Source organism: Mus caroli, unplaced genomic scaffold (genome assembly GCF_978045245.1).
Source record: "Mus caroli unplaced genomic scaffold, Mus_caroli_1 scaffold_7, whole genome shotgun sequence".
Lineage (NCBI taxonomy): Eukaryota > Metazoa > Chordata > Mammalia > Rodentia > Muridae > Mus > Mus caroli.
The window spans coordinates 99947205-99974782 of NW_028227262.1; the positions used below are offsets into that span (position 1 = coordinate 99947205).

General features: G+C 45.8%; 1 protein-coding gene across 1 annotated transcript in view; it reads left to right on the plus strand.

The window, feature by feature from the left end:
* Positions 1–1730: 1730 nt before the first annotated feature.
* Positions 1731–27578, plus strand: part of Igf2bp3 (insulin like growth factor 2 mRNA binding protein 3) — a 127208-nt gene continuing 101360 nt past the window's right edge. Inside the window, exons 1-2 of the mRNA XM_021164650.2 lie at positions 1731–2070; positions 3051–3111. Coding sequence (XP_021020309.1) covers positions 1896–2070; positions 3051–3111 — 236 coding nt within the window. The 5' untranslated portion in view covers positions 1731–1895. The remainder of the gene's footprint in view (positions 2071–3050; positions 3112–27578) is intronic.

Below are 27578 nucleotides of genomic sequence, written 5' to 3' on the forward strand. Positions count from 1 at the left end.
TTAAAAGACAAAATGCAAATACTCTAGATCGTTCAATAATTTCACGTTTTAAAAACAAGCTGCTACTTGTTTTTCTTTAAGAGATACTTTAAAGTATTATTAAGGTTTTTTTTTTTTGAAAGAGCACACCATATCAAATTATCAATTGCTGAAGGCGTTTGTAGTATGAAGCACATATTTTCTCTATTCACATTTTTCAACTTGCGAGAGTAGCAAAACATTAGATTTCTGCCTGTATTTTCAGGCTATATAGAACTTAATTTCAGTCATCCAAACCCGGCAATTTCTCTTTTCCATAAAATGCCTGTTAAAAATATATCACAAGTTATCTTTGAAGCCTTTGAGTAGAGCACACAACCATTAAGCCACAGTCAAAGGTGCTCACAAGGACAGGGGAACTGCATTTTTTCCCTATTCCTGTTCCCCGGCTCACATTTAGTAGGATCAGGAAGGCTCCACCGGGCCCAGACCCAACCCCCCAACCACCATTGTGCTCGTTACCTACAGGGAAATTATGAATGGCTCTCACAGTCAAAGGAAGGCAGAAAGAGCCGAGGAATAGTTTCCCAGCGCGGCCGCCACCTTAGGCTGACGCTGAACAGGGTTCCCTTAGAGTCCCAAGTTCTTTAACAAAAATTATTTAAATAAAAGTATCAGTCCTCCCCCCGAGCCCTCCCCCTTCGAAAAACCACAGGAAGCGAGGGTTTCCCTTTAAGTACCGACTTTTCCCACTCGGCCACCCCCAGCCCCACAGCCTCCGCCCCGCGCCCCTCCCCCACGCGGCCAGCCCGCCCCCGGCCTCATTTATCCAGAGTCTTCTCGCAGCCGAGCAGCCAATGAACGGCGAGGCGGAGAGCCACCCGGAGCGCAGGCGGAGGAGGTGTCGCGTAGACACCCGCCCAGGACGTCGGCTCCCCTCCCCCACGCCGGCCCGGGCCGCCCCGCTTGCTCGGTCCCCGGGGCCCTCGAGGGGAGCGGCGCTCTGCCCCCGGGTTCTACTTTCCCCGGTCATCAGAGCCACCGAGCGAGTTCGAGATTGTCATTCAGATTTCGTTGTTAAGTGACCCATTTTTCAAAAATCGAATGGTTACAAACTACGGTAACTGCAACCGCGGGACCCCCTAACCGCTTCCTCATCTTAAGAAAAAAGGATCGTTCGTCTGACCCTCCCGAGGCTCGGACCCTTTGGAAACTCGCCGTGCCCATCGCGCCTGGCGCCGGCTGCAGCGGCTGGGCGCTCTCCACCCCCTCCCCGGCTCGGGGTCCCTCCTCGCCCAATCTCGCTTCCCCTCCCCCTCTCGCTCTTTTTTTTTTTTTTTTTTTTTTTTTCTCTTTCCTCCGAAACCCACTCTAATTGAGGCGCTGGGATTCCTCACGTGAGACGTTGATTTGTAGTTTGAACACGTGGCTCATTCAAAAAGCCGGACACTCGGAGCGGCTGCCCCCGCCCAGCTCCCCTCGCCGCTGCCAGTCACCCCTCGGGTTTTTTTTTTTTTTTTTTTTTACGGGGAGGCGGCGCCTGCCCCACGTAGTGTGATATTTTCACAGCCCGCTGGCCCCTGCCAAAGGGGTTGGGGAGGAAGAGACAAAAAGTAGTTTCCCCCCCCACCCCCGCGCCTCCTCCTTTCTCTCGCTAATCCCGCCTCCTCCCCAGAGTTAGGAAGACTCGACGCTGGGCTCGTCGCTAGGCTTTTTCTTTCTCTTTTTTTTAATACTCAGAAGAGGAAAAAGGACCCTGGGATCTGGTTTTCGCCCGCCGCTCCCGTGCTTGGGTCACTGTGTGTGGGTTTGAAAGCCAAGAGGAGAGGAACAAAATCCTCCGGCTCCATCCTCCGCCGTGGGTGCTTTTTTAAATTTAGCATTTTCCTCGGGTTTTAAAACAACCCCTCTTCACAATGAACAAATTGTACATCGGGAACCTCAGCGACCACGCCGGCCCCGCGGACCTGGAAAGTGTCTTCAAGGACGCTAAGATCCCGGTGGCGGGCCCCTTCCTGGTGAAGACGGGCTACGCGTTCGTGGACTGCCCGGACGAGGGCTGGGCCCTCAAGGCCATCGAGGCGCTTTCAGGTGGGGCCCGCGCGCGTGGTCGGGGCGTCCCCGTCTCCGCAGCTGCCATCCGGGACCCCGCTTGCGGGGCGGGCGGGGGTGGGGAGGGGGACGCGCTGTCAGTCGCGGGGCGCGGCGCTGCGCGTGCTGCAGGCCGGGCCAGGCGGGCCTTGGGGCCCAGCGTGGACGCCCGCCGGGCCCTCTGTCTGTTCGCTGTCCCCCAGCCGTAGAGAACAGAAAGTGGCCTGAGCCTCACGCTCGGGGGGAGGCCGCGTCCAGGCGGTGCCGCTCCACGCCGCCGCGTCCACCTCGCGGGGTCGTTAGAGCGAAAGGGGCAGGTGGGCGGCGGCGGCGGCCGGCTGTTGCCAGAACGGCAGCCCTGCCACGCGCGGCGCCGCAGCCCCGGCCCGTGCGCGCAGCCGCGGCCCGGGTGTCTGGGTGCGCTCTGCCCGGATGCCCGAGGGAAGAGCAGCTGTCCGTGCCTTTCGGGTTCCACCGTCCCCAGCTGGACTCGAGGCCGGCGCCTTGATGGGTCAGCGCGCGTGGACCAGCACCCCGACCACCCAATCCCCTCCTGGCACCCTGGCTCTTTAATCCCACCGCCCAGTGCTCCAGGCCAACCTGGAGGTGGACCAGAAAGAAGGCCGCGCGCCCCCATGGCAGGCTGTTTGTTGGGGGTGTGTCTCTTGCAGACCTTGGGGTGCGGGGTGGCCCTTGGAGGGGGTCAGGAGGCGAAAATTGCAACCCAAGTGGTGAGCCTGACTCTTGCTCTCCCTCCCCAGCTTTCTGCAAGTTAAAAAGCCACACCCACCCGAAGGGTCAGCTCTGCACCCTCTCCTTGCCCTGCTCCTCCCTTGTCCTTGAGTCGGGTGGGAATCTTGGGGCCCTGCTGAGGTCACTGAAGCAGGGTGTGTTTTCTCTTAAAGACTGTAGAGTGTAGATTTCAAGGTGGGGAGAGCTGCTGAATTTAGCCAGTTGTCTTGCCTCTTGTGTGTCCACAGGTAAAATGGAACTACATGGGAAACCGATGGAAGTTGAGCACTCGGTCCCTAAACGGCAGAGGTGAGCGGATTTACCCTTTTCTGGCCGCTTTTTAGGGAGGAAGCACTGAACACAGATGCACAATCGGACCCTTTGACTTACACGCTGGGGCCACGGTTCAGCTAGCTCTTTTTCTGCTTGCCTTTAAGTTTATGGCAGGTGTGTGTGCGCGCGCGTTGATAATTCTGGGACGTAAATGGGGGCTTGCCTGCGGCCCCTGCTTCTGAGTTATTGTTGCTGTTTTAAAAGCCTGTCAAGGAAGCTCTCACAGCTACATGTTCTTGGCAGAGCAGGTTTAGGTCCCTTCAACTGGCAGCCCGAGTTTCAAAAGCCAATAGTCTTTGGGAACCTACAGGATTTAGAAGACAGGTCCAGGACAGATGTGGAGAAGCTGGTCTGCCGTCGTGGGCGCTTCTAAGAGAGGAGGAACACAGTTGCTTTTGCCCTGGTTCACTGGCCAGCCAGCGGCCATTGGAACACAGTGAATGCTGGGGTCCTGGGGCCTTTCAAACACTCCAAACTTTTTTTTTTTCCCTAACAGTGCCTTTGTTCCAGCTCCTCCTGTCCCTTGGTGTATTTTGCTTACAAATAATCACCAAGAGGCGGTGAAGGCTGGGGGAAATCTGTGCTACTTCACTGAGATTTCTCTTCTATGAGAGCATCTGTAGCTGTCACTTCACAAAATATTTGCAGGCTATTTTAGCTACTGAAGCTTTTTGGAGAAGGTCGGGTCCCCCCGCCCCTGGACTCTGTAACTCTTAACTGGAAAGACTGAGGTTAGTCTGCGTTTTTGCAAGGTGGGGTTAGGGTTTCTGGCTTGCTTTTCAGTCTTCCCCCATTCCTAACCTGGAGCAAACAATAAGCCTGAAGTTAATTCAAACCAGGGCTGTGTGTATCTGGTTAAGTGTTTCTGAGAGTGTGCTCTGGGGGACAGAGGGATTTGCCCTGCAGAGACAGAGGGCAAGAAGAATGCTGTGTGACTGTTTTGAATGAAGCTCTCTTCCACATGAATCACTTCACACTCCTGGTTTTAGGAATAAACTAGTGTGGATACTTGTAGGTTCCTTTTTAAGTCTTTGTTTAATTTCCCCTAAGATAATTGGAAAGATATTTGTGTAACCAGATTTAGGTCCATTTTGATAAGGGTCAAGTTATTTCATATAGTAGAATGTAGTCTTTTATTATTTTTGTTTACTCTTCTAAAGTAGATGTGGATAAAAAGTATCAAACTGATCTTGGTTTCATAGGAATTTAAACAATTGAGGCACAACTTATTTGCCCTTAAGAAGTTTAGAGACCTAGCCTGTGAATCAGCCATTTTGGAAAAACGAACCTTATTGCACACATGCTAGTTGGTTTCATGTTTATCCAGTGTGTCTTAGTGCTTGTCCCTCCGGCCCTCTTCCCATCACTCCCCCGCTCCCCCACCCCCAATCTTTCCAGGGCTTGGTTTATGCAGGCGAGCACTCTGCCACTTGAGGTACGCCCCCAGCTCTTGGTTTTTAAATCCACTGTAGAATTAAAAGTAAGCAATACAACAAAACGAAGAGCTGCTGTTGTACCCTATTAGTAGAATGATTGCCTAGCATGCCAGAGGCCTTCCACGCTAGAATTCTGGGGCAGGGCAAATGATTATAATTAACAAAGGGACTGTTGTGAATTTAAAACATTAAATGTCTTTTTAAATTTAAAAACATTAAGCGAGTTTTTCAGCTCCAGCTAATGGGTTGACCTCTGTTTGCTGTATCCTCTGTTTTTTATTTTTAGAGTTAATGTCTTTCCATGTGTAGAGAATTAATTTAGGAACTTGGGTAACAACTGCTAGTCTTCCTCCTAAAGCCTTGCTTGTGCTGGAAACAGTTACTTGTTACTGTTTGAATCGCAGGGTTCCTCTTTTGGAAGACGAGGAGACAGTAACAAGTGGGGGCAAATGTTTACTGGATGCTTGCTTCTTCAGTTTATTAATAACAACAGAAGCTTTTCCTGTCCTGGCCCCCCACCCCACTACCAAAATGTGTAGGATTTTAAATGTGGTATTACTAGCCCGTGAAGTCAGCCTCACAGGTAGAGTGAAGTGAACCGACTGAGTACCTTTCTTTTTTTCTGACTTGGGAGCAGTTGAGTGCTAGAAATCCTTTACTGAAGCGTTTTGCATGAAGACTTCTGTATCTCTCTGGAAACGTTACTGTTCATCTCCATTATAGTTTAGTTTTCACTGACCCTTGAGGCTGTGCAGTTCTCCTTATCTGGACCCTTCCATCATTTCACAGGCTCTGGAAGAGGGCCAGGAAGTGACCTGGCCCCTATGTGCGCACTCACCCACCTATGGCAAGGTGTGGATTATTTTGTTAGTGATTGATCGAGTGGATTGCATTGATAGTGACTTGATTGCACAGCACAGTCAGATCGATTGGTCGTCAGGGTAGCCTGCTGAACTTTGGGATGGAGTTTGTTATGCTTTGCAGTCATTTTCCACCTCTATGTGGGCATCTGAGGCAGGCACGCCTACTTGCAGGGCAGTGACCTTTATACCTGTTTGCAAGGCATGTCGGGAGGAGCCCGGGTGCTGGGGAATGTTTCTGGCAGCACTGAGAGGGATGGACAGGGGAGCAGGCACAGAGGCGATTGGATGCTTGCAGGCTGGCTGCAAGCTGAGCTGGGCGGGACCCGTGCAGGAAGGGGGTATTGTTGAGTTTGGTTCAAACCAAGCTTAGTTCCCCATTACTGAAGTCTCAAGGGAATGTGGAAGGAATGTGGCTTTTCTGCATTCAGATGCCCCTCTGTTGTAGATTACAGCAGAGTGCACAGGGCCCGAGGATCCCTGTTTGCAGAAAAGAAGCATGCTTTGGACTTTGAGATGGTGTTATACCCTCAGTTCCAAAATCAAGAAAAGATACAGCACGGGAAGGCTTGATAGCTTCCAGAGGCAGGCCTGATTTTTTTTTTTTTTTTTTTTTTTACTCTCGGATTTGAGGTGAGTGAGGAAGAAGTTTTGCCTAGGAAGGATTGTAGCAGTCCTAGGAAGGATTGTTTGGGAGGGCCTGTGGTGTCTGTAGGGCTTCTGGACTCTGCTGTTTGCTTATGTACAAGGCACCGCTGCCCTGTTTTCGTTGTGCTGTGGGCTGTTGGGCACTAGAGAAGAAATGCAAAGTTGCTGACACTGCAGAACTGAGACATGGTGGTTTTAGCTAAATTTCCATGACTTTCAGATTCGTGATCCTTTTTTTCCTATTTTCAGTTTTTCACAGCCTACTTATATTTAATCAGAGTTGTGATTTATTTAGCTATTAACCTTGGTTATAAATATTTGAGTAAAGGAGAAAAAAATCATAAGATGTTATAGTTAATATGTACCAAGAAAGATCCTTAGTTTGTGGTTCTAACACTCAAGTACTTCATATTCTTAATAAGAAGATAAAGAGAACAACCTACTTTGATACTGGAATCTTGTGCTTGCGGTGTCAGTTGAGTAGAAGTTGCTGGGACTTTAATTTCATCTCACTGTAAGTGGCTATTTAAAAACCTAGTGTGCTGCCACAGTGGCTGTTAAGTGTAGAATAGAAGGATGCCCTGTGCCCATTAGCCCAGGACATTGTAACTGCTGACTGTGGGACCAGCTTCAGAGTCAGGATAGCAAACACTGTTTTCAGTATTGAACATTTAAACACAAGCTATTCCTTAGTGGTCTGGGACAGATAGTCTCACTTTTGAATTGTGGCTTAACGTTAGGGAACTTGGCTGGGGAGGAATTTCAAGCAGAGTTATCTTTTCAATGCACAACATAAGCTCCGCACAGTGTGACTAAGTGGTTGTGGCTGGAGGGATTTTTTATTTTTTTAATTTTTTTCCAATTTCCTACTTGCTCAATATAGTTAGAATTTGTGAGGTTTCTTATTTTGGCCTTAAAAGGATCTTTTAGGAAGCAAATGGATGTTGCTAAGTAGCTTCTACCATGTTTTTTTCACAGTTGCCCTGAGAAAGATGTTACTGAAATAGCACATGTATCCGGAGCCAATGGGAATAGGGAGCCTGTCCTCTGAGCCAATGGGAATAGGGAGCCTGTCCTCTGAGCCAATGGGAATAGGGAGCCCATCCTCAGAGCCAATAGGAATAGGGAGCCTGTCCTCGGCCCTTGGCCCTGGCTTTTTACCTTTGTGGCTGCTGAGACTCTTGTTCAGGACCAGACACCTTTTGTGACAAACTCTAAGGGGCATCATTCATTCCGAGGTTTGGGCACTTTCCTGGAAGCAAATGGGTTCTTGGATAGGCTTCAGATTTAAAAATATCTTTTGGAAGTACAGAGATCCAGTGCTTTCCCTCTGTGGAGCTTTACTTGAAATTTTCTGTAGCACGGTAGTTACGTAGGTTTCCCCCACCTTTTTCCTGTGTACAACTTTCAGGCAGTCAGTGAGTGGAAACTTATCTTTGCCATGCTTTGAAGCCCTTTGTGAGTCCTGCCGCTGTGTTGTGTTGTCATAGGCCTGGGATCTTGAATTAAAGCGAGGCTGTTGAATCACCTCCATTTTGGTGAGACACTCCCCTGCAGTTGTCCTTCGCAGCTTCCCTAGCAGTAACTAGTTCTTGACAGGCATGAATTACCCGTTCGCTCACTCTGACAGTTGGTTTGGACTGCGAGGAAGGAGAAGCAGAAAGATGGTTTGGCTGTGCTATTATTAGCTCTGTTTCCTCTATCAACTGTTGCCTCTGATTCAAGCTTCCAGAGTCACAAGACAGGAGGTGGCACTGTGGTAGCAGTGACCAAAGGATTGGCATTCTTATTTAGGATTTCTGCCCTGTATGTCCGATGTTTACAAATTAATTGGCTTGTACTGCCAGGGTTTTGCTCGAAGGCTGGTGGTAGGCATACTTTGTAGTGCTCTGTTAAAATGGAAGGTTTAATTTATCATGACCTGATGTTCTGTCTGGTAAGTGCTTAGCAATAGAGAATAAATAGTATCAAATATTAACATGGGATGTGAATTTTATTGTCTGAAGTGGGGGGCCGGGGGGGGGGGAAGACAACCCATACCAGTTGTACATGTTTTAGAGAATTATCCTGAGACCATTTAACTTGATTAGGAAATAGTTTGAACTTACTTAGAAAACCGTAGTAGAGCTATAAGAGGAAACGACCAAGTGTAGATTTTCCTTTCCCTTGAATCGTAGATCTTGCTGTATAACCCAGGCTCACTGCAGATTCTATTCTTTTCTTTTCTTTCTTTCTTTTTTTTTAGAGACAGGGTTTCTGTGTGTAGTCTTGACTGTCCTGGAACTCACTCTGTAGACCAGGCTGGCCTCGAACTCAGAAATCTGCCTGCCTCTGCCTCCCAAGTGGGATTAAAGGTGTTCGCCACAACTCTTTCTGTTTCTATGAGTCTGTTAGGTGGTTGGTTCTGTCTCACATGACTTCGTTTTGGGTGACTTACTAAAACTGGAATAAAGAGTCCTAGAGGAATCTCCCTCATAATGGACCCTTGGTGCTTATCCTTGTAAAATCTTGGTGGTGTCATTTAGTTAGTAGCCAAAAAAGGTCCTCCCCTCCACATCCCTCCCCTGAGATTGGCACATTGTTATCTTTGTCTCATTAAGGAAATTCATCAGGCCAAACTGGATGCAAGAAAGATAAGGAAATAGTCTCTGTCTGCAGATGGTAGAGTTGTGTACATGACCATCAAGGGAGGGGTTGGTGGGTGGTAGCCATCTTTACATTTTACACAGGTGCTGGGGATTACAGTCAGAGTAGGAAGCTCTCTACCACAGCTTCATATCCCAGGCCTTTATTTTTTGGCATTGCTGTGTAGCCCAGAATTATCTCCAGTCTTAACATATATTTGGGAAAAATCTTTGACATTAATTGTTGTTTCTGCTAAAGGGGCTACTGGCTTCAAATGCTTGGAACAGAACATTTATGAAAATTGGACTGAAGGTGTACCCTACTGGTAGAGTGTTTATTATCTACCATATATAAGTCCAGGGTTCAATTTTCAGTACTGAAAACATTTTAAAATTGTTTTTATCAATAGAAATGGAGAGTCAATCTCTGCTTTTATTTATTTATTTATTTATTTTTAAGATTTATTTATTTATTATATGTAAGTACACTGTAGCTGTCTTCAGACACTCCAGAAGAGGGCGCCAGATCTCGTTACGGATGGTTGTGAGCCACCATGTGGTTGCTGGGATTTGAACTCTGGACCTTCGGAAGAGCAGTCGGGTGCTCTTACCCACTGAGCCATCTCACCAGCCCTGCTTTTATTTTCATGGAAGAAATGTGTTTGTATTAGCCAAGGCTCTGTACGTTTTCTAAGAAGCAGTCTCAGTAATTGCTGAAGAATGAGATCAGAATGTTGAGAATCAAGGATGACAAGATGTTTTGGTTAGAGCAACAGTGTGGAAGAGGACCATGATTGGAGAAGGGACAGACTCTGGGTGGAAGGTAGAAGCTTTACTCTCAGCAAGTTTCTAGTGGAAATAAAAAAGAGATGGAGAAGGCATTTGTATCTTTTAGTCTGGAGCTCAGAGAAAGGGAGAAGGTGGAGACTGACTGTGCTTGAAACCATCAAATTGTTCAAGATCATCAAGGGACTGAGCCCAAGGCTGAGGAGAAAGGAGAAGCCACTGGAACAGGGTGAGCTGGTTCTCACACTATGGTGATGTGTGGGATGAGAACTAGCTTGGTGCCATACAAAGAAACTCACCAGCAAAGTGAAAGTAACTTGGCAAGGCAAGCTCTTTTTGTAAAAAGGATTTGCCAGAGGGGCTGGAGAAATAGACCAGTGGTTTAGAGCCCTGGCTCCTCTCCCAGAGGATTCAGATTCGGTTCCCATCATCTAAATGGCAGCTCCATATATGGTAACTCCAGCCCCAGCAGATCCGATGCTCCCTCTGTCCTCTGTAGGCACCAGGTGCCCATGTGGTGCACATATGTATATACAGGTAAAAAGACTCATACACAGAAAACAAAAGTAAACAAGTCTCTAAACGAGTGGGGGAAAGTTGTCTGTATGTGAGTAGAGAGTAGGAACAGAGATAGCCTTTGTGTTTTACCCCTAACTGAGGTGGTGACTGTGTCTCATCTCATTGATGGGAGTTTGACCTCACAGTCGGATGTGATTGGCTCTTCAGCAGGTAGGAGAAGGGGAAGAAGGATCAGGGAGTAAGGAGTCCTTTTTGGGTTCATTGCCTTGATGGGGAAAAACCACTTTCTTCACAACGGTCAGATAGAGGGAGTGTTTTGAGGAAAAGTTAAATAGACTGGAAAAGGAGGTATAGTCACCTGGGTTGGGTCCTGCTCAGGAGTTCCGTGCTGTAGATGAATATGTGAGTGGAGGTAGCGTTAAATCTCAGTCTTTGGTGCAGAGGAGAGGGCCCAACATTTAAGCTTGTTTGTTGCTATTGTAGGGGACCCAGGACTCACATGGCGGCTCGTAACCATCTGTTACTATAACATCCAATTCTGACCTGTAGGTGCCAGTCATCTACAAGATGCATAGACACATGTAGGCAAAACACTTATACACATAAAATAAAACTGAAAACAAGAGTTTAAACAATCTGCCTCCCTTTGCCTCCAGTGTGCTGGGATTAAAGACATCGAGACCATATCTATTAACCAAAATAAATATCTCTTAAAGAAAAATAAGCAACTAACTCAGTATTCTGGTTCTACTGCTGAAAGAGAATGGGTGTATGATATTTTAATGACCTGGAATATAACATTTCTTCCAGGTTTCATTTATTAGGCTCTTGGGTTGTCTTCTTAATTTCTAGAAACAGTTATAAGTGTATTATTTCTAATTTGTTAGAGCTGGAAGATTCCCCTAGCTTCAGTAAATCGTCTTGTTTAACAGACAAAACCTGTTTGTGACATCTGACCATGTCTGGTGCATTTCACTATTTCTGTTCATGGTGAGCTCAGTTTCTTGGGTTTTTTTTTTTTGGGGTGTGTGTGTGTGTTTGAGACAGGGTTTCTCTGTAACCCTGGCTGTCCTGGAACTCACTTAGTAGACCAGGCTAGCCTCAAACTCAGAAATCCTCCTGCCTCTGCCTTCCGAGTGCTGGGATTAAAGGCGTGCGCCACCACGGCCAGCTCGTGAGCTCAGTTTCTTAAACAAGTCATGCTGCTTTTTACTAACATGCGTTTGGGAAATCCTCCAGAGCTGTCTTAGCAAAAGGATGAGTGAAGTTTAGATCTTCTGTAGAACATCACGACTCGACAAACAGAGGTTGAAATTGGTGGTCAAGTCATTATGGATAGCATAGGCTAGTTTTAATTAGTTTCCTCTGTAGCTCAGGCTGAACTCTAAATTCTCTAGTCACAGCCTCCCCTACTGCTGGGGTTACAGGCACATATCACCACATCTAGCTCTTTAAAGTTAAACATTTGGTTGTTTTGGATGCTGGGAGAAGTTAAGTATAGTTTTCATTTTACTCATAAAACTTGTGCTACAAGAAATACAATCTTGGGCTGGAGAGATGGCTCAGCAGGTAAGAGCACTGACTGCTCTTCTGAAGGTCCTGAGTTCAATTCCCAGCAACCACATGGTGGCTCACAATCACCCGTGATGAGATCTGACACCCTCTTATGGTGCATCAGAAGATAGCTACAGTGTACTTACATAATAAATAATAAATAAATCTTTAAAAAAAAAGAAAAAAAATACAATCTTTTGAAAGTGCCTAAATTCTTCCTTAATTTTGAAAATCTCATGCTAGATGAGAGCAGGCTCTTCAGTTGTAAATTCTACCTTCAATGGCCACCTTAGCTGCAGGAATGAGGTGCTTTCTTCCGTCAGCTGACCGTGAGGGACTTGGCTTCCTGTCCAGACTTGTGTTTGGGTAAGTTCTTTGATCAGTATCAGTAAAATGCTCTTTGGCACTGCACTGAAGAGCTGGCTCAGCAGTAAAGAACAGGTTAGAAGTAGGCAATTGCTCTTCCAAAGGACCAGAGTTCAAGTCTCAGCACCAACTCATAACCACCTGTAGCTCCAGTTCCAGGCCATCTGACTTCTGCTTCCAAGGCACCTGCGTACATATGACTTACACAACACAACACATACACACAAAATTAAAATCTTTCTTTAAAAAGTGCTACTTTCAGGCTGGAGAGATGGCTCAGCAGTTAAGAGCACTGTCTGCACTTCTAGAGGTCCTGAGTTCAATTCCCAGCAACCACATGGTGACTCACAACCATCTGTAATGGGATTCGATGCCCTCTTCTAGTGTGTCTGAAGATAGCGACAGTGTACTTACATACATAAATAAATCTTTTTAAAAAACTGCTACTTTCTCAAAATATTAGACACCTACTGTTTCTAGGAAGGAAAATTAAACAGACAAACTGTAAATTCTTCTGTGAATTTACTTTACAGTATTGCTTTACTGAAGGATTCTTCACAGAGCCCTTGGGAGAAGAGACTGGCCTGCAACACTACACTGTGGAGCCGACTGCTGGCCCCCTCATTCAAATCCTCAAGTGTATTACATGTCAGTTCCATCATGTTTGTTAGGATACGGCAAGGCAGAGACTGTTTCTTGCCAGCTTGGAAGTCTTTGAAGGATTGGCTTACTACTGTCTTTATTTAATAAAGACAGGTCAAGATAGTTGAGAATCATAGTTTATCACAGAGTGAAACCCTTCAGGGGTCCTAATTTTGTTTTGTTTTTGCATGACAGAGTCTTAGGAGCCAAGTCTTGCCTTGAATGCCTGGCACTCCTACACCCACCCCACCCATACCCCCTCATCCCCCACCCCCATGCTGTGAGTGCTACACACCCAGCTCAGGTTTTTGTTTTTGTTTTTTTTAAAAAGATTTCTTTTTATTTATATGAGTACATTGTAGCTATCTTCAGACACACACCAGCAGAGGGCATCAAATCCCATTACAGATGGTTATGAGCCACCATGTGGTTGCTGGGAATTGAACTCAGAACCTCTGGAAGAGCAGTCAGTGCTCTTAACCGCTGACCAATCTCTCTAGCCCCAGACATCAGTTTTAAGAAAGAAATCAAAGCCTGGTATAGTGGTGCAAGTCTTTAATTTCAGCAGAGGAAGGTGAATCCCTGAGTTCTAGAACAGCCTGGGCTATACAGAGAAATCCTTCCTCCCAAACCCACCTCCAGCACCAAAACCAAGCCCTTTGTCTTTGATACATTCTTTAGCAACTTCATCTTACTATGAATGAGTAGGCTAGAGTCTGTAGAGAGGTGGCTCAGCTTTCTCCCTAGAGTGACTGTTACTCTGGGAATACATTCTTAGGTTATTAAATGGTTCCTTTTTGTCCTGAGTTGTTTGGTAGGACCCTACCTTGCTGAGGGAAGTCTCTTTAGTTCATATCATTTATTGTTGAGGGTTAGGAGACTTGGAGGGGAGTCTTTACCTTGTGTGTCCTTGGAGAACTGAAGAGCCTATATCCTAAAGGATTGTAATTCCCAGTAACAAAAGACATGACAATGTTTCCTTACTCTTTTTTTCTTTCATAAAGTTTTTTTTTTTAAATGTATGTGAATGTTTTGCTTGCATATATATGTGTATGTTGTGCTCTTGGAGGTCAGAAAAATGCACTGGAGTCCCTGACGCTAGCATTACAGCCAGTTGTGAAGCTACTATGTGGATGCTTGGAACTGAGCCCTGGTCTCTTCTGAAAGGGCAGCAAATGACCTTAACTTTTGAGCTAACTCTCTAGCCCAGGCATGCTAGTATTTAAAGACGAGGAGGCTCAGGTCTGAGAGGGTGTCTTCCAGGGCTCTTGTAAGACCCCATGGGACTGTACCATCATGCCTGTTTTTAGTCTGAAACATTTTATAACACAAATTCTTAGAAAAAGTATTGTTATATCAAAAATATACATTTAGCTGGGTGTGGCAATGTAGGCCTGAAACCCAGCACTTGGGAGCCAGAGACATGCAAATTTTCGTGAGTTTGAGGCCAGCCTAGTCTAGAAAACAAATTTCAGGCCAGCTCGTGGGACCCATCTCAAACCAAAGCAAAGCAAAACCCCAAAACAAAACAACGAAAGTACAGATTTGTAAGTGTAATGTGTGTGTGTGTGTGGGGGGGGGTATGGGGGAGCTATACAATTTCTATTATTGACAGGATTAACCATAGGCTGACAATAAATAAAGCCTCTGGTGAAGGAATGCAGGGTGGGTCAGGACCTTCTGTGATGTTATGGTGCACCCTGTATTTCCCACACCCTGGAGGCAGGTTCAGGAAAGACTGTGAGATTGTTGAGGACCTAGGTCACATAGTGAGATCCGGTCTCACACAAAACCCAAACCTGTCCTTCAAGACTGTGTCACCATAGAAATGCTTGCCTTGTCTACCAGAGATGTCTGCATCACTTGTAGCCAGCAGATAACTGGGAAGCGAAAAACCAAAAAATAAAAATAAATAAAGCATAGGCATTAAGCCCAGCATTCAGGAGGCAGGCAGATTTCTGTGATTTCGAGGCCATCCTGGTCTACCAAGTGAGTTCCAGGATAGCCAGGGCTGCACACAGAATCCCTGTCTGAAAACTACACCAAACCACACCACCGTCACCACTACCACCACCACCAAAACAAACCAAATCAAACAAAACCCCCACCCCCAAACTAGGTAATGATTGAGTTCCCCCTTGAGACTCCCAGCTTTAATTAAGTTAGTTTTCTTTTGAGATGGGAGGTCTTGCTGTGTTGCCCCCGCTGGCCTCAAGTTGTCAGGTTCAGAGCTCAGCTTCCTGAGTAGCTGGAGCTACGGAGGTTTGTACCATTGTGTTCAACTGCAGCTCTTAAAATCTGATTTTTATTTATAATAATTATTTTCTATAAATATGTGTATGGATGGTTTGCTTGGTGTATGTTTCTATATCACGTGCATGTCTGGTATCCAAGAGGGCTAGAAGAGGGCATCATATTCTTGGCACTGGAGTTACAGATGGTGATGAACATCATGTGAGTACTGGGAATTGAACCTGAAGCCTCTGGGGGAGCAGCAAGGGTTCTAACCACTGTGCCTATTTTTTTTAAGTTTGTTTTATTTCATATATATGTGTGTAAGCCACTTATGTGTAGGTACCCACAAAAGCCAGAAAAGGGTGTTAGATCCCCAATAACTGCAGTTGCAGGTGGTTGTGAGCCACCTAATATGGGTACTAGGGAGAAAACTCAAGTCCTATGGGAGAGTGGCACTCTTATTTACTGGGCCATTTTTTTAAGGTACCGCCCTCCTGTTTTTAAAATCAGCACGTTTTACACAAATGTAGATACTTGCTTTTTTTTTTGCAATTGAAATATGACAGAAGTTTAAAAACTGTTTTATTTAAAATAAATGTGTGGACGTGTGCATATCGCAGCACTGTGTGGCGGTCAGAGGACAGCTTTGTGTAGTCCGTTCTCCTCCAGACTGACTTCATCAAGCTGAAAGGCACTTACCTTTCTCCTGTGACATCTTGCTAGTCCTGGGTGTTTTAAAAGATGTATGTATGTATGTATGTATGTATCTATCTTATATATTTGAGTGTTTTGTTTGAATACCAGAAGAGGGCATCGGACTCATTATAGACAGTTATGAATTCCATATAAGTGCTGGGAGTTGAACTCATGACCTCTGGAAGAGCAGCCAGTGCTCTGATAACCATTGATCTCTCCAGCATCCCCGGGATTTTTTAAATTTCTGTATTTTTTGTATATGGTGTTGTATTTCTTTTTTCTCTTTCCATCCATCCACCCATCTACCCTTTCTTTCTTTGAGATAGAGTCTCACTGTGTAACCCAGGCTGACTTTGAAAAGAGACAAACCCTCAGTATGCCTGCCCCCATGCCATGTCTGAGTATTTTTGTTTTAAGGGTTATTTACTATGTATACAGTGTTTTGCCTACATGTGCACCTACACACCAGAAGAATGTACCAGATCTCATCATAGATGGTTATGAGGTACCATGTAGTTGCTGGGAATTGAACTTAGGATCTCTGGAAGAGCAGCCGGTGTGTGTGTGTGTTAGAGGTAAACAGACTATAGGCTGTTCAGGATTAGAGGGGCTCAGGTGTGGGGCAGGATAATCTTGATTCAGGCTTGGTTGGGGGGCGGGGGGAAGAAGCTGAGGTGTGCTCTGGGAGGGACTTGATTACGTGAGTAATTAATTTCAGGAGCCTTCAGTTTAGTTGATGCTGTGTGCTGGCCGTTTTTATGTGAACTGGACATACAAACTAGAGTTGTCTGAAAAGAGAGAATGTCAATTGAGAAAATGCCTCCATAAGATCTGACTGTAGGGCATTTTCTTAATTAATGGTTGATGGGGGAGGGCCCAGCTCATTGAGTGTGGTACCATACCTAGGCTGGTGGTCCTGGGTTGTATAAGAAAGCAGGCTGAAAGCCGGGCGTGGTGGTGCACGCCTTTAATCCCAGCACTTGGGAGGCAAAGGCAGGCGGAACTCGAGGCTAGCCTGGTCTACAGAGTGAATTCCAGGACAGCCAGGGCTACACAGAGAAACCTTGTCTCAAAAAACAAAAAACAAAAAAGAAAACAGGCTGAGAGCTAGAGAGGTGGCTCAGCAGTTAAGAGCACTGATTGCTCTTCTGGAGGTCCTGAGTTCAAATCCCAGCAACTACATGGTGGCTCACAACCATCTGTAATGAGATCTGACGCCCTCTTCTGGTGTGTCTGAAGATAGCTACAGTGTACTCACATATGATAAATAAATAAATCTTTTTAAAATAAAAAAAAGAGAGAGAGAAAGAAAGCAGGCTGAGCAAACCAGTAAGCAGTGCCCTTCCATGGTCTTTGCATCAGCTTCTGCCTCCAGGTTCCTAGCCTATGTAAGTTCTTGGGTTCCTTCAATGATAGACTACAATGTGGAAGTGTAAGCCGAATCAACCCTTTCCCCCTCAGCTTGCCTTTTACCACGGTGTTTCATTACAGCAATAGAAACTAACCAGGATATGCTGTTTGGCTCACAGTGATTTGGGATTATTATGGAAAATGTGGTGTCTGGGTCAGTCTTGGGATCTGTTCTCCTGACAGCTTGTGGAGTTGCTTTTGCCTCTTTACTCTCTGTGGGCGTGGCTGTGCCCTATAACATTCCATGGCTTTCCAGCCTTCTAGGGTAAACCTCTTGTGGGGTAATCAGGGTAAGATATGATTAGGGCTTCCAAGCCTGTAATAAAGATGACTGCACTCATGTTATTAACATTGGTTATGACAAGACAATTGTCAATGGTGATGATTAAAGCTCTTGGTATTATTTGATTTTTATTGAAGGCACTCCAAATGATGTAATGAGCTTTTAAAGAAAACCATGACTGGTCCTTTTATATTACTAACAGTGAAGTTAGGGACCACAGCTCAGTGCAGGGAGGAGAGCCAGGAGCATGTTGGTTGGAGCTATACAAACCACTGTTGGTGTGAGTCCTTGCTGGCTCTGTGATGCTCCGTAGAATGATGGTTTTGGCATCTGTAAGGAGGGTGGTAACATGGATGTCTGTGGAGGAATTCTTGGGCTAACTGACATCTACGTGGAGTTGGTACAATAATGTTTGTGAATTTACCCCATGGCAAAAGAGAAGGAGGGATTAGCCTATCAGCTCTTCACAATCCCATCTGTGGGGCAAGAAGAACTGTGCCACGGGACAGAAGAACTAGGTTGATTAAAAAAAAACTGCTGGTAAATCTTATAATTGAGAATGGTAGGCATTAGAATCAGCTCCTGGCCTGACTACCTGTCTTGGAATATGTGACACAACACCCCACTAAGAGGACCATGACAACCCGATATGTTGCATAACAACCTAGAGTTCTCTATGCTAATGAGGTATCTAGATAGGACCTGAGTGTTTATCCAATGAGCTTCCTTTCCTGGGCATCCCTTTCTGCAAAAGGTATTTAATCTCTAAGACATGCACTCTTACCCACCATGAATAAAATAGTTTGGACAAGCAAGGACTGTCTTCTTCATCAAGGATAGCTGCAGGTGGAGGCCTTTGTCAGAGAGCTGTGTCTGGCTCTCCCTTAGATGTCTCTTCTAGGCCCACTGTACTTTGGCACTCATTCGGAGCTAAACCAGATTTTGCCTCATGCCAGGCTAAGGTCATCACAGCCACAGACTCCCATTCCCAACTGCTCGCTGGCAGTCCCTGGTGGCATTTTGGCACACAGGAATTTGAGAACCATAACGTCAATGTTTCTCGCCCAGAAGACCATGGATAGGGACCCCTTTCCTAGACTGCACTCTGCTTTCCCTGAGTGACATTCTGGCAGTACTCCAGTACCCAGCAACAAGGCAGACATGCAGCCTGTCGCCCCACAAGCCCCAGGTTCGCCTCCCCTGAGTGACAAATCAGTGGCGTTCTGACACCCCAGCTGTGATACAAAGACAGACCCATTGTTTATGTCTTGGAGATATGTCCAGAGACATAGAGTGTCTTAAATTTCTTTGTAGACTATCGATTATGCACAGGAAATATAAGAAACTGCATTTTATATATCCAGATACATAGATTTTTGAATCCTCAAAATGTACCGAGTTGTGAAATTATCCTGAGAGATCATAAAGAAATCTAGAAAAAAGATAAGAGTGGGGTTCAGAAGAGCATATCTGGAAGCTGTCTGTAGAACAGACACCAGTCTTATTAGTTAGGGAGTGCCAGCTATAGGGGCATTTTCTGTCTTACCAGCTTGCAGAAGAATGAATAAGATTGAGAATGTGGTGCTGGCAGGAGTGTAGGGAGAGGATGCTCACATATCCAGCACACACTGCAGACGGCTGGCAGGGGTGCTGAGGATGGCTGGCAGGGGAGCTGAGGAAGGCTGGCAGGGGCTCCATTTGGCAGTATAGGTTATATCTGTTAACTAAAATACTAAGGGCCAGAAGTATATCTCATGTATATATATATATATATATTAATTTGGGAATATTTATGTGAAATTTTTTCAGTTTTCTTAATCTGAAAACACCAAAACCTAAGTCTTTGTGGGGTGATCTCAATAGTTAAAAAAACTTCAGATTTCAGAATTTTAAAGATGTTTGGACAAGGGCAGAAAGCAGCCATATTCTTTGCGAAAATATTCTGAGAGTGGACAGCTGCTAATACTCTTCCCTTCTGAAATCTCCTGAGCGTCACCCACCTGGACGTTAGCACACTGTCTTCCAAGTTCCCACTGGGATGGCCCATTCGGGCCCCTTAAAGCGTTTAACTACTAGTCCAAAGTCTTTGATGCTCTGCCAACAGCAGCAGCATCAGGCAGTTACAGCAGTACTCCAGCCCAGGGCACCAATTTCCATCTTTTTTCCCCCCTTGAGACAAGGTTTCTCTGAGTGGCCCTTGGCTGTTCTGGAGCTTCTCCTGTAGAGCACCAGGCTGACCTTGATTTTACAGAGATCCCCCTGCCTCTGCTTTCTGAGTGCTGGAATTAAAGATGTGCACTACTGCCACCACCCATCACTGACTTCCGTCTTAATTACTATTTTGTTGCTGTGAAGAGACACTATAACCAAGGCACCCTATAGAAGAAAGCATTTACGTGGGGATTACAGTTTCGGATGGTTAGTCCATATCATGGCAGAGAGTGTGGTGGCAGACAGGCAGATACAGTGCTGGAGAAGTAGCTGAGAGCTTTACATCCTGAACCACAGGCAGCAGGCAGACACACACACACACACACACACACACACACACACACACAGGGCTTGGAGTGGGTTTTAGGAATCTCACCCCCCTCCTTCCCTCATGACACACCTCCTCCACTACCTCCTAATCCTTCTCAAACAGTTCCACTTACCGGGGACCAAGCATTTAAACATATAAGCCTATGGGAGAGCCATTCTCATTCAAGCCACCATGCTCAATGTCTTAGGGTTTCATTTCTGTGAAGAGACATCATGACCAAGGCAGACAACCCTTATCAAGGTCAACATTTAACTGGGTCTGGCTTATAGGGTTAGAGGGTTATGGTGGGAAGCATGGCAGTGCCTAGGCAGACATGGTGCTGGAGAAGGAGTTGAGAGTTCAACATCTTGATCCAAAGGTAACCAGGAAGAGACTGTCTTCAGGCAGCCAGGGTAGTAGGATCTCAAAGCCCCAGTGACACAACTTTCTCCAACAAAGCCACATCTCCTAATTGTGCCACTCCCTGGCCAAGCATATTCAAACCACAGCACTCATCACATTTTAATTTTTTTAATTAAAAATATGTGTGTGAATGTTTTGCCTGCATGTTTGTGTGTACCCCATGCATAATGGTGCTCACTGAGTTCAGAAGAGGTGTCGGATCCCTTAACATTGGAGCATAGATGCTTGTGAACCACCATGTGGGTGCTGGGAACCAAACCCAGGTCTTTTAAGAGCAGAGTGTTCTCTTAACCACCGAGCCATTTCTTTTTTTTTTTTTTGGTTTTTCGAGACAGGGTTTCTCTGTGTAGTCCTGGCTGTCCTGGAACTCACTCTGTAGACCAGGCTGGCCTCGAACTCAGAAATCCGCCTGCCTCTGCCTCCCAAGTGCTGGGATTAAAGGCGTGCGCCACCACGCCCGGCCTCTGAGCCATTTCTTTTTTTTTTTTTTTTTTTTTTTGGTTTTTACGAGACAGGGTTTCTCTGTATAGCCCTGGCTGTCCTGGAGCTCACTTTGTAGACCAGGCTGGCCTCGAACTCAGAAATCCGCCTGCCTCTGCCTCCCGAGTGCTGGGATTAAAGGCGTGCGCCACCACGCCCGGCTCCGAGCCATTTCTTGAGCCCCCTTACCTCAGCTTATCAGAGAGGTAATCCAGAAAGGCTGCTGACAAATCTGCCATGTTGGTGAATTCTGGGCCCTATGACATCAGGCCCATTGGTTCTCTTTGTTTCTTGAGAGAATTTTAATCTGTGAAGATTGAGCTATTTGAGGTCATGCTAATAGGTCAAAGTTTTCAAAATTCTAGTTTTACTTAAAGCTAAAATTCAATCATTTGGAAATAAATATTAGAGAAAAAATCATTTTATAAGTGATATATGTTCACCTGATTCTGTTTTTGAGTCCGTCTGCCACACATTCAAGCATAAATAGCCACAGCGTTCCTGACATGTCTTCAGGTAAACACAGTGCTTCCTGAGGAGAGCCTGACCCAGGCCTGATGGTGTATGACTGTGATCCCAGCACTCAGAATGGGAGTTGTAGGCCAGCTCTGGGCCATACGGTGATGCCATGGCTCACAAAGAAAGAAAAGTTCACCTGTGCTTCAGGCAGCCGCCCAGCCTCTGTGTAGTCTAGAAAGGCTCCGCAGGGGCTGAAGTGCTCTCTGTGTACCTTTGTGCTTCAGTTCATAGATGTCTAAATGACGTGTGCTCAAGAACTGAGACAGATGAAGACAGTTATTTTCACAACTTTGATGTTAAGGACGTTATGCTACAAAATGCTCCTAACTTTCCCTGCAGGTGCCAGTGAGGCAGGCATACAGGGACAGGCGAGAGCCGCTGCTTTGCTTCCTGCTTCTGGCCAACAGCACAGCAACACAGATGTCAGCACAGTGAAAGGGGCGGAGTGACATCAGAGCCATGGCATAATGATAGTCTTGACTCCTCGCGCCCTCAGGGGTGCACAGCCTGCACTTTGGGAATTACAGCTCCACGCTAATGTGTACTTTGACAGTACTTGGATCAGGTGTTCTTTGTGAATGTGTATTTACACCATAGCAGCAGATGGCAAAAGCAAGCAAGAATTTTTATACAACTGCCTGGTAGGGGATTTCATACAAAAAACAGATGTGAAGGACAGAAATGTAAAACACTAAACTAAAGAGAAAAAAAAATCTAAATTCATAGAAATATTTAGATTAATTAAGAAGAACCTAGAAACAAGTGTGAGGGCTGGAGCCAGGGCTCAGCGGCTCAGAGGAGAACTTAGTGCAGATGCAGAAGACCCAAGTCTGGATTCCTCTCACCCATGGGTATGGCAGCTTACAGCTGTCTATCATGCCAGTTCTAGGAGATCTCAAGTCTTCCTCTAACCCCCTTGGGGCCACAGACTCACACAGGGTGTACATATGTAGGTAAATCCAAACAACAACAACAACAAACAAACAAAAACCCAAAACACATCACATTGTGGTAGTTTGAATGAAATGGCCTCCATAAGCTCATTTGAATGGTTAGTCACCTGGGAGTGTGACTGTTTGGGAAGGATTAGAGGTGTGGCCTTGTTGGAGGAAGTGTATCCCTGGGTTGGGCTTTGAATTTACAAAGGCTCAGCTCATCCCCAGTTAGCCATCTCTGGTCTCCGCCTATGGATCAGGTATAAGGTCTCAGCTACTGCTCCAGCGCCTTGCCTTCTGCTGCCATGTTCTTCTCCATGATAATGGACTAGCCCCCTGAAACTGTAAACGAACTTCCAATTAAGTGCTTTTTTCTTGTATAAGTTGCCTTGTCATGGTGTCTCTTCACTGCAATAGAGCAGTAACTAAGACATAAAAATAAATATTCAAAAAGCCAAAAAAAAAAAAAAAAGTGTGAATGAGGAAAATAGAGTAGGTTTGTGATTTGGGCACTCAGTCAGGATTGGAGTTGAGCAGAAAGTGCAGGCCCAGGGAGCCGGACGCTGCTTGCACGCCCACCCCCGGACCTCTGTTAGGCTAGTGAGGCTCTCAGGCATGGTTTGTTTCGACAGTTTCAGTGATTGGAAGCTGAAGATTATGGTGCTGCTTTAGTCACAAAGATAAAGTGAGGCACAACCTCTGATGTCTCTCAGCCTTTCTAGTCCTACAGAGCTGTCCACTAAGCTGCGAAGATGACCAGTGTTGCCCCTGTCCAGAACCACAGCAGTGGTATTCTTGCATTTCTTCAAGTTCTTTGTGCTGGATGTCTTTACCTTCATGGGATGCTAGGTAGCTGCCCATTGAACACCCTCCCCCTCCCCCTCCCCATCTCCCTCTCTTTCTCTGTCCTCCTTCCCCCTTTCCTTCTCCCTTCTCTCTTCCTCTCCTCTCCCTCCTCCTCCTCTTCCCTCTCCCTTCCCCTCTCTCGGTCTTTCTATGTAGCTTTGACTGTCCTGTTCGTCCTAAGCTTTCTTTCTCACATAGTTCTATTAGATATAAGTCTTAGCAGATTTTAAGTGATTTGTTCAATGGCCATAAAATTGGTACTTTTGCAGTAAAAAGCCTGTAAAGGTATTTTGGGACAAGGTAAAGGGCCCATTCTTATAATATTTGCACTATCTTTAGCATGAATTGACAGTTCCTGCCTCAGAATATCAAGATGCCATGTCATGACTAGCACTGCCAGTGGTGACTGTGGTTCTCTCTGTCTCTGATGCCCCCAACCTGTGTTAGTTTGTTTCACGTGAGCCCATGCTTTTTACTTTACTATCACTATTTATTTAGGTAAAGATTTTGTTTGTTTAAAGATTATTTTGGGCTGGAAAGATGGCTCAGCGGTTAAGAACACTCACTGACTACTCTTCCAGAGGCCCCCAGTTCAATTCCCAGCAACCACATGGTGGCTCACAACCATCTGTAATGGGATTTGATGCCCTCTTCTGGTGTGTCTGAAGACAGTGACAGTGTACTCATATACAATAAATAAACTCTTTAAAAAGAGGGGCGAGTGGGGGAGGGTCTCACTCTGTAGCTCGGTTGGTCTGTAATTCACGGATGTAGCCCAAGTTGATATCCAACTTCCAGTGACCCCCCCCCCTCCAATTCCTCCACCCCTGCCTCAGCCTCCAGAGTACTTCACTGAAGTGCAGGTTTTGTTTTTAAAGATTTATTTAGCTACTCCACTTTGTGCCTGGTGGGATTAGCCAAAGGCTAATCTTACATGGCTTGTTGGCTCTCTCTCTCTCCTGCAGCTCTGAAGCTCATTGTCTCCTCTCCTCCTCCTCTCTGTCCTAGCCCATGCAAATCTAAAGGTCCCACCCCATCTTCCTTTGCCCAGCCATTGGCATCTTTATTGATTGATCAAAAACCAGTTGGGGACAAGGATCTTCAGCATTTGGACATGCAGAGTCCCAATTAAATCACAGCATTAGAACTAATCCCAATCAGGGCACTGTTACATGCTGACCCTCACCACACACACACATTCAGGCCCTGTCACATGTGCCCCTGCACTCGGGCTTGTTCTTGGATCTCTGGGTAAGTAGGGAATGTACCAACACAAACTGATATTTGTGTATTTAATACTGTTTGCCAATACAGGGACATAAGTTTAAAGAATGTTTTTTCATGATGATGAAAGGTTAGAAGACGTAAAAACACATAATATACATGCAAACGTTTAACACATAATATACACATAAAACACATAATATACATGCAAACCCATACAATAAGTAAAACTACCCTCTCATCTGTCACAGACGAAAGCGTGGTCATTTTCTCTGGGGAAGATTTATATGCACATATGAGCATCTGTTGGGTACTTAGAAAAATCACCCAGCTTTTTGCACCATACTGGTTTTGAAGTTTTGAAAAGCCATTTTAAAGGCACCTTAGAATTTGAGAGGGGAAATTTGTTTTACTGTCCGATATTCAATACTATTATAGTAGTGAATATCAGTTTAATAATGTTGTTCATCATCTGTGGTTATGCAATCTGCCTGCTTAAGGGTCTTGTTCTTTTTTTTTTTTTTTTTTTTTTTTTTTGGTTTTTTGGAGACAGGGTTTCTCTGTATAGCCCTAGCTGTCCTGGAACTCACTCAGTAGACCAGGCTGGCCTCGAACTCAGAAATCCACCTGCCTCTGCCTCCCAAGTGCTGGGATTAAAGTCATGTGCCACCACGCCTGGCAAGGGTCTTTCTTGTTCTTAAATAGGACAACATTACAGTAGGACAATATTGTAACATCTTAGTTGTTTTCTTTTCACACCTATTACCTGGTGTATGTGTGAGGAACATATATCATTGCACACATGTGAAGGTCAGAGGTTGACCCAGAGGAGCCTGAATTCTGGGGATCAAACTCAGGATGTCAGCTCCGTTGGCAAGTGCTCTTACCAGTGCTGGCTCCATAGCTTAGTAATAGTTTTTAAAGATAGGTTTACTTTTAAGGTTGTATTTGTTTCCCTTACAATATATATGTGTCCAGGTGCATGCCCAGTGCCCACAGTGGTTAGAAGGGATTGGGCCCTAGAACTGGAGTTAGGTTGGAACCAAGGATAGGTGCTGGAAACCAAACCTGGGTGCACTGTAAGGACAGGAGCCCTTAGGCACTGGGCCTCCTCCCTAGCCTCAGGCTTTATCACGGATCTTTGTGCTTGCTTCAGATTATTCCCTGGAGAAAACTCCAGGTTTACCCCATTATCAGTTGTGAAGGAAGAAAGGAATGTGTAGTTTAACCAACAAGCCCAAAGCTCTGAGCATCCCCCAAGCAGAGCTTCTAAGGAGCGTGTGAGGATTACTCACCCATGGGAGCTTGCTTAGTGCTGTGAGTTTCATCCTAAATACGATGAAAAACTTTTGTGAGCCCTCTGGCTTGGTGAGTTAGTGCTTCCCTTGCTGGCTTGTGAGCCTGAGTTCAGTCTCCACGGCCTGCAGTGGAGAAGAACCAATTCCAGACAGCTGACCTCTGAGCTCCACATCCACATACCACACAGAAATAATTAAAAACAATTTTTTTAGACAGGGTTTCTCTGTGTATTTCTGGCTATCCTGGAACTCACTCTGTAGACTAGGCTGGCTTTGAACCCACCTACTTCTTCCTCACACGAGCACTGGGATTCAAGGCATGTGCTACCAGCACCACTCAGCATAAAATAAGAATTAAAATATTTTATTTAAAATTTATCTTGTGGTGCGTCACGTTTGTATGAGTGTCCACATGTGTGCAGGTATACTCCCACGGGTGGAGGCCAGAGGTTAAGGTTAAAATGTCTCGTTATATTGTGTGTTTGACGTATGTGAGTGTGGGACGTGCATGATGCATGATGCGTGCGAGAGCCAGAGGCCAGTATTTAGGAGCCCGCCCATCCTCTCCTTCAACTGTGCGTCTGGGGGTCAGCCTGGTGTCTGGCTGGACACTTCTACCAGAGGGCTCGTTTTGATGCCTCTGCCTTATGTTTAAGACAGGGATGCTGTGTGACCCTGGAGGTCACCAGGTTAACCAGCCAGGCAGTACGCTCCACCTGCTTTCACCAGGACGGGTAAGAGATTGGAGTTAAAGCCACTACACCCAGCCAGCTTTTCCATGGGTGCCGGGGATCTAAACTCAGATATATTCATTCAGCCATCTCCCCAAACCCTTAAAAAAGAAATCTGAGCCCATTTTAAAGGTAATTTTTTTTTTCATTTTATTACCATTTCCATTTTTCTTTTTATTGAGACAACCTCCCCAGTGTTGGGATTAAAGATGTGTACCACCACTCCAGATGTTTTTCCTTTTTAAGAAAGATTATTTTTACTTTAGCGTCTGAGTGTTTTTGCTATCATGTATGTTTGTGAACTGTGTGTGTGCATGCAGTGGCTGAGGGAGCCAGAAGTGGGCATCAGATCCTCTGGAACTGGAGTTACAGTTACGACGAGCTGCCATAGAGTGCTAAGAACCCAACCTGGGCCCTGAGCTAGAAGTTTTCTTAATTACTGAGCCATCTCTCCAGCCCTGATGCTCCCCCACACACACACCGCCCCCACCCAGAGTCTGTGCATATGTGCACATACATACGTTTGTGTGTGGGTAGATATGTGTGGGAGTCAGAGTCAGGCTTGAGTGTTGGCTCTTGCCTTTCATCTTGTGTCCATGTTGTATGACATTGTTCCATAAACTAGCTGGCCTGTGAGCTTCTCCGGGTACACCCGTTTCCATATTCCATCACATCGTAGGAGTGCCGGGCTTACAGACATGGACTGTGTCCAGCTTTACACAGAGGCTCTCTCTGTCTGACTGAGGTCGTTATGTTTTCATGTTAGATGCTTCCCCCAGTGTTTATTTTACTTGTTTATGTATGTCTGTGTATACATATGTGGGTGCTGGGGCCTGCTGAGGCCAGAAGACTGCACTGGATATCCTGGGACAGGAGTGACAGGTGACTGTAAGCACCTGACAGGGGTGCCACTGCAGCCTGAGTTTTCTTTCTTTCCCTCTTGACAGGGTTTCTCTGTTATGTAGCCCTAGCTGTCCTGGAACTCCACAGGTCAACCATGCTGGCCTTGAACCCACAGTTGAACCCATTGTTTCTGCTTCTAAAGTACTGGGATTAGAGATGTGTGTGAAATGTCTAGTCTATTTTATTTTCTTTATTTTTTTGAGACAGGGTTTCTCTGTGTATCCCTGGCTGTCCTGGAACTCACTCTGTAGACCAGGCTGGGCTTGAACTCAGAAATCTGCCTGCCTCTGCTTCCCAGTGCTGGGATTAAAGTGTGCACCACATGCCTGACTTTTTATTTTTTTAAAGATTTATTTATTTTATGCATATGAGTACACTGTAGCTGTATTCAGACACATCAGAAGAGGGCGTTGGATCTCATTACAGATGGTTGTGAGCCACAGTGTGGTGGCTGGGATTTAAATCAGGACCATTGGAAGAGTAGTCAGTGCTCTTAACCGCTGA